This window comes from Apodemus sylvaticus, chromosome 10 (genome assembly GCF_947179515.1).
Source record: "Apodemus sylvaticus chromosome 10, mApoSyl1.1, whole genome shotgun sequence".
Classification (NCBI taxonomy): Eukaryota; Metazoa; Chordata; class Mammalia; order Rodentia; family Muridae; genus Apodemus; species Apodemus sylvaticus.
Window position 1 is genome coordinate 65,467,842 of NC_067481.1, and position 12,453 is coordinate 65,480,294.

Consider the following 12,453-nt stretch of genomic DNA (forward strand, 5'->3'; position numbering starts at 1 on the left):
CAGGCAGAAGGACTGCCATGAGTTCGAGGCCAGCGTGGGTTACACAGCAAAACCTTGTCTTGAAAAACAAAATAAATACAAAACAAAAAATTCGCAGCAGCCACTTCTCGGGGTAGTCTGCTTTACTCAGGTCATCGATTGGTGCGGTTTGTGGTCAATCAAAGAATGATGGGGCGGGGACTGAGGTATGACCCAATCAGACACGCATCCCAGGCACAGGGGCGGGCCTTCGCGGGTTCGCTCCTTCGCGGGTCTTAGTCTTGCGCCATCTTTACAGTTGTTCGCTCAGCTGAGCCGGGCAGTCGGGGTGCCTCAGACCTCTCAGCGGCTGGAGGCGGAGGTGGACGGGGGGCGCCATGGTGAGTGCTGCCCGCAGGAACCCGTAGGGTTCCCGTTTCCTCCGCTTTGCCGCGCGCAGATGGTTTGGCCCCGGGAGGCCTGTGCAGGGCTGAGCTCACGGCCTCTTGTCGCCCTAGGTCTTGACGTGGTCGAGCCTCCTCACTCCCTGACTCTGCAGGGACACTTGTCGTCAGCCGCACCCTTCTCTTGGTCCAGACTCCGCTGCCACAGCTGCTGTGTCTGGTGTCCCACTGTCTAGCAGGGGCAGCCCTGGATACTGGAGCAGCCTGAGGTGTGGGGTGAGCCTGGGCTGGAGCATCTCCTGGCTTCTCTGCTATCCACAAGGCTCTTACTGTGCTGGCTTGTGTGGGGAGTGTAGTGAGAGGGCACGTGCAGCATCTCTATCTCTTCCACACCGGATTCAGGTCCTTTGCTGTAATTATGTATCTGCTCCCGACGTACCTGCCCGATGGCTCAGTATACACCTTATCCTATCTTCCTAACTTGTATGTGCTTGGTATTCGAGTGTCACCTCGATAGGACTGACTGTTGCCTACCTTAAAAACACACCTTTGGCTTTGTGAGGGCCTTTCCAGAAGTGACATTTCAATGGCTCTGGCCTCATGAATAGATTAGATTAATCCCTTCATGAATTTACCGTATGATATGCATTACTGGTGGGGCAGAGATGTAGGAAGTTAGTCCCAAATGCAGCTGTGGGCATCAAAAGAATCTGTGCCCTTCTTTACAATGGTTAGAAAAATTTCAAACCTCATTTAAAACCCCCATTTCCCCTGACTTTGTAAAACCTCAAATAGTACTCACAACAGTTAGAACAAATCAGAATTCCTGCATCTTTGACTGGTCTGTAACTATAATTTACATTATACACCACGAACTTGTAAGTTTCAAGTTGATACTGTTGAAAGTGTTTTAAGACTATGTCATGTATAGGGAAGAAACTTAAGATTTTACAAATGCTAAAAAGCCTGTATCAGTAGCTGGTGTGTTGCTGTGATATTGTCTAACAATTTTAGCAGAATGTTTGAATTGTGTACTCAGGAACACTGCATTTGCCAAGCGCACAAGACGATACAGTGACTCCTGTGCTGGAGACTGGGGGTTGTTCTGTTGAATTTTGCTTTGGTTCATGTGTGGTTGCACTGTGTCCAGCAGACGTGGCTCTAAGTCAGTCTCATGGCGTCTTCAACATTGCATACTTTTATAGAGGAACTGGCAACCTGACAGTGCGGAGAACTCCTTAAATCAACTCCCCGGTCAAAATCTTGAAACCGGAAAGCCGAAGAGAAGCTACAAGAAGAGGCCAGTCACCTATAGTCGCTGGAGATGGTCCCAGCGGATCAGAGCAAGAAAACACAAGGCACCAGTAAAAGTAAGTAAGAAACTAGAGAGGGTCATGTTTGTGTGCGTTTTCTTTATTCCCTTATCTTATTATCTAGAAACAGTAGTATGAAATTATATGTATGCAACATATCCAAACACGATTTAGTGTAGTACATCATAACAATCGATAATTGAAAATCCGCAAGAGCACCGTCAGGATGGATCAGTGGGTAAAGTACTCAGTCCTGACAACCTGAGTTGGATTTCCAGGACCCATATGGTGAAAGGAAAGAACCAGATCTCACAAGTTGTCCTTAGACCTCCATACATGCTCTGTGGGGCGAGCATGCACATGCACTTAATTAAATACAGCTTTAAAAATTCACGTGACCATTTCCGTAGATGCAGAAAAGAAAGAGAACTTAAGAAAAATCCACCTTTTGTGATGGAGAGATACAACAGCATAGGAGCATAAGGTTATATTGCACGCACTTAAGCTGAACAATTCCCGTCATAGATACCAAAAGCAAACTATTCAAAATAACGTTTTAAAAAATGTTAAGTGTTGATCATTGAAAAGTAGACTATATGGTTTGTTTTGGGGATGTCAGATGTTGCCTCTTCAGCTCCTCCCTTGGCTGGGGGGGGGGGCGTATTTTTGTAGAAGGAGGTAGGGATTGTGTTTTTGTACTTTACATCATTACAGATTTGCTCAGGATGAGCCCTGTACACTCAGATGTGTGTTACTGTCTCCACTGCCATAGATAGAAGAACGAAGCTCACAGAGAGGGACTTCCTAAAGTAGAGCAGCAGGTACTGAGTCTCTCACCCTGCCCTGCCCACTGTCCTTATCTCTACTGTACCAATGGGTTTTTAAGAGGGGAATCTGGGACCAAGGGCTCTGAGGAATTGTATCTCAGTTTGTCATCTGGCCTACATGCATCTGCTCTTTGGTCAGCCAAGCCAAGTGGGAGATTATAAATCTGATTATTTGGATTGACTACAAGTAGATATTTGCTTTTTCATCAGAGTTAGTAGGGATGGCAAATACTGTGGATGAATTTATGTGGTGAGACTGACCACTAAAACCAAATACCACTTTATCTGGGATAGAGCTTGTTGAAGGTAACTATGGTTAAAAAGGCGCTAGGCCCTAATCTCATAGCAGTAATGGCCTTTAAAAGAAGTCAGCTGCTGTCTTGATCCTGCAGAACAGAAATGTAGCGTATGTTATGGAGCCCAAGGCTGCCGATGAAGGGGGACCCACACTGGGGAAAACAGAACTGGAAATAATCACACTAATTTTGCTTTTACTTCCCCATAAAAACTCTGAAATCCCATTTCCACATTTATGAATTTGATGCTTCCATTAGACTACTGTTAAATTAGTTTCTTGACCTCCAGAGAGTCAGTGTCTTTATGATTATGAAGTTATACTCCATCCATGAATATGTTACTTTCTTACTTGCTTTTTAAAAAGAATATCCCTCTCCTTTTACGAATATTTTCACATGTAGACTTTAATGTTTGTACAGTTTTAATTTATTGAGATTTCAATCTGAAATGCTTTACCAGAGATTCTCAGGTGTTTCAGTTCTAAATGATAAAGACATCAGACTCATTTTTCTCTTGTTATTTAACTTGGTTGGCACATCTTATATGGTGCTGCTGCTCAGAGATGTGGTTCTCTGACGAAGTTTGAGTTTTGTAGACAGTCTTATCTTCTGATAGGCTCAAAAGCTTGAGTTGAGGAGAAATGTCTCATTCCAGGGGCTGGTGTCCTTTGAGGATGTGTCTGTGGACTTCACCTGGGATGAATGGCAGGACCTGGATGACACACAGAGGAAGCTCTACAGGGACGTGATGCTGGAGACCTACAGCAGCCTGGAGTCCTTGGGTGAGTAGCCCTGGCAGTCCTGGAACTCATTCTGTAGACCAGGCTGGCCTCGAACTCAGAAATCCGCCTGCCTCTGCCTCCCAAGTGCTGGGACTAGAGGCGTGAGCTAACATTGACCAGCTCATACTTTAAAAAAAAAAAGATTTATTTATTTATGTATTTTATGTATATGGATACTTTGTCTGCATGTGCACCACAAGATAGCACCAGACGGTTGTGAGCTGCCATGTGGTTGTTGGGAATTGAACTCAGGTCCTTTGGAAGAACAGTGAGTGCTCTTAACCACTGAGCCATCTCTCCAGCCCGTAAATAGTTTTTTTTTTTAAAGACAAGATTTCATATAGCTCAATATTACCTTGAACTCATTATCTTTCAAAATACTGATTTCATTTTTTAAAAATATATTTAGTGATAGCTGAACCATAAAGGTGTTCTATTTCTAGTTTTAAAAGGAACTTTTATACAGTTTTTCCTAGTAGTGATTTTATATTCCCAGCAACAGTGAAGGATAATGTGTCTTCTCTGTGTCCTTGTTAGTATTTGTTGTTCATGGTTTTGGGCATATTCTGGCTGCACGTGGTTGTGGTTTTCATTTGCATTTTTTGATGTTTACTGGCCATTCATCGGTGGGTTTCTGTGTTATTTGATGCCTTTGGAAAAATACCTACTCAAGTCATTTGCTCAACTTTTAATGAACTGATTTTTTCTGCTCTTAACTTCCTTATATAGTCCAGAAATCAGCCCCTTGTATAGCTGCAGACGTTTTCATTAGCTGTGTGGGCTGACCTTCACACTAGCCTTGGCTTTTCTTTATAGAGGGTTTTGTTTATGAAACCCCAGTTGTCAGTTTTCGTTGTAGATGGCTGTGATTTGAGGTCATGTCATTCGAATCTGATGGTGCAGGTCTATGCTCCCAGAGGAGGAGGCATTATTTGTGCCCAGGACTTCCAGACCCACCTGACAACACAGAGACGCCAATATCAAAAAGGGAGAAAAATCTTTGAATTAATATTCAGCTTCTCTGTGTTTTATTTCAGTAGTTTCAGATCTCACATTTATGTCTTGGCTATATTTTAATTAGATTTCTGAATACAGAAAGATATTGGGGGTCTAATGTCTTTCTGTATACCAGAGAGTATAGAGTTTGTACCAGTTATTGAAGAGAACTTCCTTTCTAAATGTTCCTGCTGCCTCTGGTGAAAACCAGGTGGTCGTAAGGTCTGGATTTGTTCCTGTTGTTCCATTGGCTGTTTGTCTACTTTTATGCCAGTTCTGTACTGTCCTACCGTGTTCCCGTGTGCTGTTGCTCTGACATATGTCCTACCATGTTCTCGTGTGCTGTTGCTCTGACATATGTCCTACCATGTTCCTGTGTGCTGTTGCTCTGACATATGTCCTACCATGTTCCCGTGTGCTGTTGCTCTGACATATGTCCTACCGTGTTCCCGTGTGCTGTTGCTCTGACATATGTCCTACCGTGTTCCTGTGTGCTATTGCTCTGACATATGTCCTACCCTGTTCCTGTGTGCTGTTGCTCTGACATATGTCCTACCGTGTTCCTGTGTGCTGTTGCTCTGACATATGTCCTACCGTGTTCCTGTGTGCTGTTGCTCTGACATATGTCCTACCGTGTTCCTGTGTGCTGTTGCTCTGACATATGTCCTACCATGTTCCTGTGTGCTGTTGCTCTGACATATGTCCTACCGTGTTCCTGTGTGCTGTTGTTCTGACATATGTCCTACCGTGTTCCTGTGTGCTGTTGCTCTGACATATGTCCTACCGTGTTCTTGTGTGCTGTTGCTCTGACATATGTCCTACTGTGTTCCCGTGTGCTGTTGCTCTGCCTTATGCAATGACTGATTTGCTTTGTTTTTCAAGTATGCTTTGACTGCCTGGTGTCCTTTGTGTTTCTCTGTGAAGATTAGGATTGGCTTTTTTCTAGATCTATGATACATGTGAATAACTGAATACAAAGGGATGGCCCTAACATGTGAGTAGGACCCAAAGCAGCCAGGCCAAACAGAATCAAAACCTGTGAAAGGAGAAAGGGGGAGGTGAGGAGGGGGAAGAGGAGGAAGAGGAGGAGGAAGAGTGGGAAGAGGAAGAGGAGGAGGGGAAAGGGGAGGAGGAGGGATCAATTCAAAGAGTAAGGACTATGTAAAGGGACGCATGCGTGCTCACCACCCGGTTTGAAGAACGCATGTCGTTAGATCATGTGGAAGAGGTAAGCTGTAGTACGGTAATATCACCAAAGGGCAGGTGGTCATTTTGACAGGAAATTTCCAGATAAGTGCTGGAATCAAAGCGCACAGTGGAACAAAATAGCTAAGAGACATTGACAGGCTGTTACCTCCTGCTGAGAGCACCATTATCTCACTGCCCTAGAAGCGCACAGCACTGCTGAGGGCAAAATAGACAAAAAATAAACAAAAACCCAGAATTCATAATGTCCTTTCTGAGCACCATGAGATAGAGAGACACAAAATTGGAAATTTTATCCTACAGGATGACTAATGAGTATGAAAGAAAGTAAAATGCAAATTTAAAAATTAATTGGGGGGACTGGAGAGATGGCTCAGTGGTTAAGAGCACTGGCTGCTCTTCTAGGTCCTGAGTTCAGTTCCCTGCAGCCTCATGGTGGCTCCCAACCGACAGTGAATGTGATGCCTTCTTTGGGCATGCAGGTGTACACACAGACGAGCACTCATATACATAAACCTAATAAATCCTTTTTAAAAAGAAAAGACAGCAACACCATTCAAATTAAAAAAAAAAGCAGTACTTAAAGGACCATTACACAGAAAAGGTCCGCTTCCTATTGCAGCCGCCATGACAGAGCAGCAGCCCTGGCTCCAGGCTGTGTGGGGGCTGTTGGCCTCATCTCGGGCCACAGGGTGAGAAAGAGCATGAACAAGCAGAGTCGCAGCTGATGGTGCTATGTCTCAGGAAGCACGCCACACACACACACAATTGAAAGGACAACTTTAATATTGGTGAAATGTCCACACTACTCACACTGACTTACCAATTCAATTCCTATTTATTTATTCTTAGTTCTGGGGATTAATTTAAGGCTTCATGCATACTGGGCAAGTGTTCTGTCATTGAGCCATATTCCCAGCCCCCTTTTTATTTGGAGATAGGGTCTTATTAAGTTGCTCAGACAGATTTGAACTAGTCTTCCTTCTGCCTTAGCATCTGAAGCGGCTGAGACCAGAGGCCTGCAGGACTCCCAGCTTGGCTCTCTTCTCCAGCCATTTCTCTTTCCTTACTAACGGCACAGCTCCAGAGATGAGGAACCTACAGTCCCAGAGTGTCCAGATGTGCCTAGCAGTCACTCGTTTCCCAAAGGCGTAGTCCTTCTGCAGTGAACTTGACTTAGCATTTGATAGTCTTACATTGTTTCCCACCAACAGGCCACTGCATTACCAAACCTGAGGTGATTTTTAAGTTGGAGCAAGGAACTGGGCCATGGAGAGTAGAAGACGTTCCAAAGCAGAGCTGGCCAGGTCAGTGAGTGCACCCTGGGCAGATGGACGGGGACGAGCAGACTCTCAGACACTGGCTATGCTGAGCTGCTCTTACTGAGGGCTGCTCCTCGTCCTGGGAACAGCTGGCGTGATACCTCACATGATTCCTGTGTGTGCTCCCCAAGGGGAGTGCTCACGTGGGCTTTTACTCTCTTTATTTTGCTGCATAGATCTTCTTTAACTGTATGGAGCGTCACAGACACTTTGGTTATTTGGTTAGCTGCTGTCTCTACATTCTCAGTTGTCTGTGTTTTCTACCTGAAGCATTTTTGGCTGGGTTAATTATTTTATCACACAGTATTTGTTTATCTCCTAAGCACTGCACTTCTAAAATTAGACATGCAAATAATAATAAATATATCCACACATAAAGAGCCTACATTTTGTTGAAAAAAAATTAAACACACACATAACACTTGGTTATAAGATGAGTTATAAGGGATGCTTTGTCATAACAAGAAATAGAATAACTATACACTGTTTTATTCCAGGAAAAGTTTAAAGGGAAGGGAATTTTAAGGAGACTATTATTCATTTAGTTTAATCTTGACACTTCTTTTTTTCCAATATTTGGTATATCTAATACGTGGGTGGGCATAAAATATAAATTTGTGTCTTAGTCCTTATAGATAAGGAAATTGGTAGCTTAATATAGATATTTATATCGTAGGCTTTCAGGCATTAACTAAGGGGTTGTTAGGTGAGGGAATCAGACAAAGAGGCCCAGCATCAAGTCTCCCGCCCCACGGGGTGGAGTCTGTGCGAGTGAGGAGTCCTCAGCAGGGAAGGGGGGGCGAAGCTTGACAGGAAACGTGGAGTCTGCTGTCCCCACACGGAGCGTAAGTGAGACAAGGCTTTCATGTGGAAAGGCTGAGGTTTCTGTGTCAGTGTGGAAGTTGTCAGCAGCAGTCTCTGAAAGTAATTTGAAGACAGTAGATTTACACAGAAGACCTCATTTATAATGTAGAAGCCAGCTTACCACAAAATGGAAGCTCCCAGAAGCAGAGGATTATAAAGTAGGGCCGCATGGACCTTCATCTAAGAGAAGAGTGATAGTAATGTGAATTCCAGAAACATCCAGAAAACATTCAAACAGTGGTGGGTATAGTTTCCTGAATGAAATCCACTAATCCAGCAGGGGGCAGACTGGAGCTTCCTGGCCCTGTTAAGGTTCTTGGGAGCACAAAATAGATTTTGATTAGGAATTTGGAGAGTTGGCCATAGCTGTTTTCATATGAGAATAAGGTCATTTGTGTCTGTAAACTAACCCCCTAAATTTCTTCCGTGGTTCCTCGTGGAACAGTGAGAACTGAACACACAGAGAGCAGCCCTTTCCCAAGTCTGCACTAACACAGGCCGTACAAACCTCCATCCTCAGAGAGCTAGCTGATGAGCATCTTACATTACAGATGTGAAAGAAGGAAAATGGGATGCACTGTAGGCACCAGAGGGAAGGGACATGGTGGGGACGCAGATGGACACGACACGCTGACATACACAGCCAGGTAGCCTGTGCATAGCAAACCATCACACCTTAAACCAATGAAGTGATGTGATTTTACATTGTGAGCTCCACGTTACAGATCCACTGGGGACACATCTGTATATATCATGTATCAATATTGCTGTTCAATCCTAAAGGAATGAGAACAAGAAGGCAGTTCTTCATCATGCTGTAACATGAGCTTGACGACTTCTGTTTTCTTGTAGATGTCCAGAAAGTAACAGAACTGAAAGAAACCAGCCAGGACAATGAAGAGAGACATTTGTGGCACCTTGTAATTACTGACAGCAACACATCAACCGAGGAGAAAGTTAAATTAGGAAAAATTCTTAATGTGAGCTCAGACTGTGTTTCAAATCTGACTGTCACGAATGGAAACCCCTCAGGAATGAGGCCTGAGGCACTTCCTAAGTGGCAGAGCATACCTCCCCCTAACGAGCTGAATGGCATGCGGACTGGAGAGGAACTTGACTGCTCTCTAACAAGCAAGCCCCCCGTACACGCAGAGCATCATGGGTTGTATAACAGAGCTCCAGGTACTCGGCAGCATTTTCAGTGTTGTAGGCGAGAAGTGACCTGCAACACAAAGGCATTATGGACAAATAAGCGATTTCACGTTGCACATGGGTCCTGTAAGTTTGGTGAGTCTGAGAAAACTCCTGATGAGGTTGCTCTTAAAGCTCAAGAGATGAGTTGGGTACGGGAAGAAACTTTTGAATGTAGTAATTGTAAGAAAACATTCTGTACAAAGTTTAAGCTCACTAAACACAAGAAAATACACAAAGGACAGAAATATTACACGTGTAGGGATTGTGAGAAAACCTTCAGTAAGAAATCATACCACAAAACCCAGAGGGTACATGCAGGAGTCAGGTCCCATCGAGGTAAACAATGTGAGAAATGCTTTCATCAGAAAACCCAGCAAAACATGCACCAGAGAGTCCCCAGAGGAGCCAAACTCTGTGGAATTTATCAGTCTGAAAAAAGCTTTAGTGAGAAGCCAAATTTCAGGTGCTATCAGACGACCCGTGGAGGTTATAAACCCTACGGATGTAATATGTGTGGGAAGTCATTTTACCTGAAGTCACACCTCAGCAGGCACCAGAGAATTCACACAGGTGAGAAACCCTATGATTGTAAAGAGTGTAAGAAAACTTTCTATCATAAGTCCTCCCTCACGAAACATCAGAGAACTCACACAGGTGAGAAGCCTTATGAGTGTAAAAAATGCAGGAAAACTTTCTACCGTAAGTCAGACCTGAATGTCCATCATAGAACTCACACAGGTGAGAAACCGTATGAGTGTGATGAATGTAGGAAAACCTTCTACTCTAAGTCTCATCTCGCTTTACATCAGAAAATTCACACAGGCGACAAGCCATATAAATGTGAAGAATGTCAGAAAACCTTCAATCGTAAGTCAAACCTTACTGTGCATCAGAAAACACACACAGGGGAGAAACCTTACAAATGCAATGTATGTGGGAAAACGTTTCACCGTCGGTCACACCTCATCATGCACCAGGGAACTCACACTGGCAAGAAACCTTATGAATGTAAAGAGTGTGGGAAAGCTTTCTACCAGAAGTCGAGCCTCAGCAGGCATCAGAGAAACCACACAGGAAGCAGACCATATGCATGTGAAGAATGTAGGAAGACCTTCCTCCATAAGTCCTCCCTCACTGTCCATCAGAGAAGCCACACAGGCTACAAACCATTCTCGTGTGAGGTGTGCAGGAAAACGTTTTATAGTAAGTCACATCTCACCGTTCATCAGAGAACCCACACAGGTGAGAAGCCCTATGAGTGTAAGTTGTGCAAGAAGGCTTTTCACCAGAAGTCATACCTTAACAGGCATCAGGTAACTCATGAAAGTGAGAAACAGTTTGAATGTCTAGAATGTAGGAAAATGTTTTATCATAAGTCGTCCCTCACTGTACATCAGAGAATCCACCTGAGGGAGCGCCTGTGAAACTAACGTAGGAAGCTCTGTTAGCAGAAACCACCAGCAGGCATCAGGCAAGGCACATGTGGGGCATTTCCTATAAATGTGACAGTGTGGACAATGTTTTTGCAAGAAGGGACACCTTTGCAGGTGCTAAATTTATACAGAAATTTTGTGTGGCAAAGTTGGCTGTCTTCTCTGGAACACAGTTTCCATTATGTGATCTGCGTGACCATGTAATAGCCGTGTGTGTGTGTGAGATGATCACTACTTTCAGCCAGGCCCACAGAAATACATTTTTTTTCTTCCTCCCTAAGTTCTGATGAGCTCTGGTTCTGAGATGAACAGGACCTGCAAGATAGTCTTGACATCCATTATCAGAAAGTCCCTAGTTTAAGAGAAATAAAATTGAATGGAGATAGCTCGTTTTTATCCCCAAATATTTTTTTTTCAGTTTGAGGAATACTTTCTCAAGCCATTGTGCATGGTGCTTTTGTATGAGTGCATTAACTCACTTGATATAATTAAGAGAACTTACATGCTCTATAATATTTCAGAGTTTGTACACAAGGGAAACTTGTGCAAATTGAGAAAGTTTATCAGAGACGTTTCATTGAACAGTTTGAATAAATCAAGTATGAATAAATTAACAGGTGAAACTTTGAACAAAACTTCCATGTCAGAAGCTTTGTAATGAAGGAAAACTATCAATCTTTGTAATTTTAATATTAACTTTCAAAAGGAGTTACACCAGTGCCAATAAATATGTGAGTGATATTACTGTCGGTCAGAGCACATTGTGTCTGGAACATTTGTGGGTATTGTAGCCGGAGGTTGGAGCTGTTAATGGCATGCAATAATTGGGGCTGGCCATGTTTTTTTAAACAGCTTGTACTGCACAAAGCATTCCCTCATTCGCCCACATATTTGGGTGTTTTATATTAATGAAAAATTCCTTGGTGGGACATAGATTAATTATAGAAAATGTGTTTGCTTTACATATGTCTTGCTTTGTTAAACAGACTGAGGTACAAGTGTGGCCCAGTGGTAAAATGCATGTGGACCATTCATGAGACCCTGCTTTCAGCCTTGCTACATACATGCATAAACTAAAACCTAAAAATTTCCACATCAAATACCATTCTAGCACGTGTTCATATTTTCTCAAATATCGTCTTACGCACTTTCCTCACTTTGTGCAAGTGTTAAGTATGTGTGGACATTGCTATTCAACTATCCCGTGGGTAAGCAATACTTTTTCTAGTGTGCAAAGCTTATATAAACCCTGCCAGTTGATCTAATGGAAATATTATCCGTGTAGAAAAGAACAAATGAAGTCCCTGAATTGTTCCCAGCTGACATTTAAAGAGCCATGAACAACAATTCTCACCTGGGCTTCAGTGCTCTTGGGGAGCACTCTGTTTCTGCCGCCCCATTTCTTACACACCATCCTCCATATGAAACCATTGAGGAGAAGCAGCCTGTTTTAACTTACCTAGTTCTCACCGAACACTGCTGTGTTACCGACAGCACAAGTCTTTTGTCACTACACATTTTGCTCTAGACCTAAAGATGTTTTTACCCTATACTTAACTGTCTTGAATAAAACACTTTTTAAAGACTTATTTATTTGTTATATATAAGTACACTGTAACTGTCTTCAGAGACATCAGAAGAGGGCATTAGATCTCATTATGAGCCACCATGTGGTTGCTGGGAATTGAACTCAGGACCTCTGGAAGAACAGTCAGTGCTCTTAACCACTGAGCCATCTTTCCAGCCCAAATAAAATACTTTCTGTATAATGTACAACACCATTTTCTCTTATAAATCTTTTAAGTCTTGGTATTTGAAACTTGTGTCATGATCAGCATGTTTGAGATGCCAATGGGAA

The 12,453-nt window shown here is 43.2% G+C and overlaps 1 protein-coding gene across 2 annotated transcripts; it reads left to right on the forward strand.

Moving 5' to 3' along the window:
* Positions 1-238: 238 nt before the first annotated feature.
* LOC127693351 (zinc finger protein 39-like) lies at positions 239-11,351 on the forward strand. Of its 2 annotated transcripts, none has more exons than XM_052194125.1 (5): positions 239-359; positions 1,568-1,732; positions 3,454-3,580; positions 6,997-7,089; positions 8,821-11,351. In XM_052194125.1, exons 1-5 carry the CDS (start codon positions 357-359, stop codon positions 10,584-10,586), a joined length of 2,154 nt encoding a protein of 717 aa, XP_052050085.1. In that variant the 5' UTR covers positions 239-356; the 3' UTR covers positions 10,587-11,351. The 2 variants fall into 2 exon arrangements, with proteins under 2 accessions (XP_052050085.1, XP_052050086.1); XM_052194126.1 differs by lacking the exon at positions 239-359 and adding an exon at positions 2,390-2,496 and having other exon boundaries at positions 1,639-1,732.
* Positions 11,352-12,453: the final 1,102 nt, after the last annotated feature.

What these genes read in the sequence shown, in the direction of transcription:
- LOC127693351 (XM_052194125.1), top strand. An exon ending in CAGCAGCCTGGAGTCCTTGG is followed by an intron (nt 3,581 to 6,996) that starts GTGAGTAGCCCT and finishes TCCCACCAACAG; the next exon opens with GCCACTGCATTACCAAACCT. An exon ending in TCCAAAGCAGAGCTGGCCAG is followed by an intron (nt 7,090 to 8,820) that starts GTCAGTGAGTGC and finishes GTTTTCTTGTAG; the next exon opens with ATGTCCAGAAAGTAACAGAA.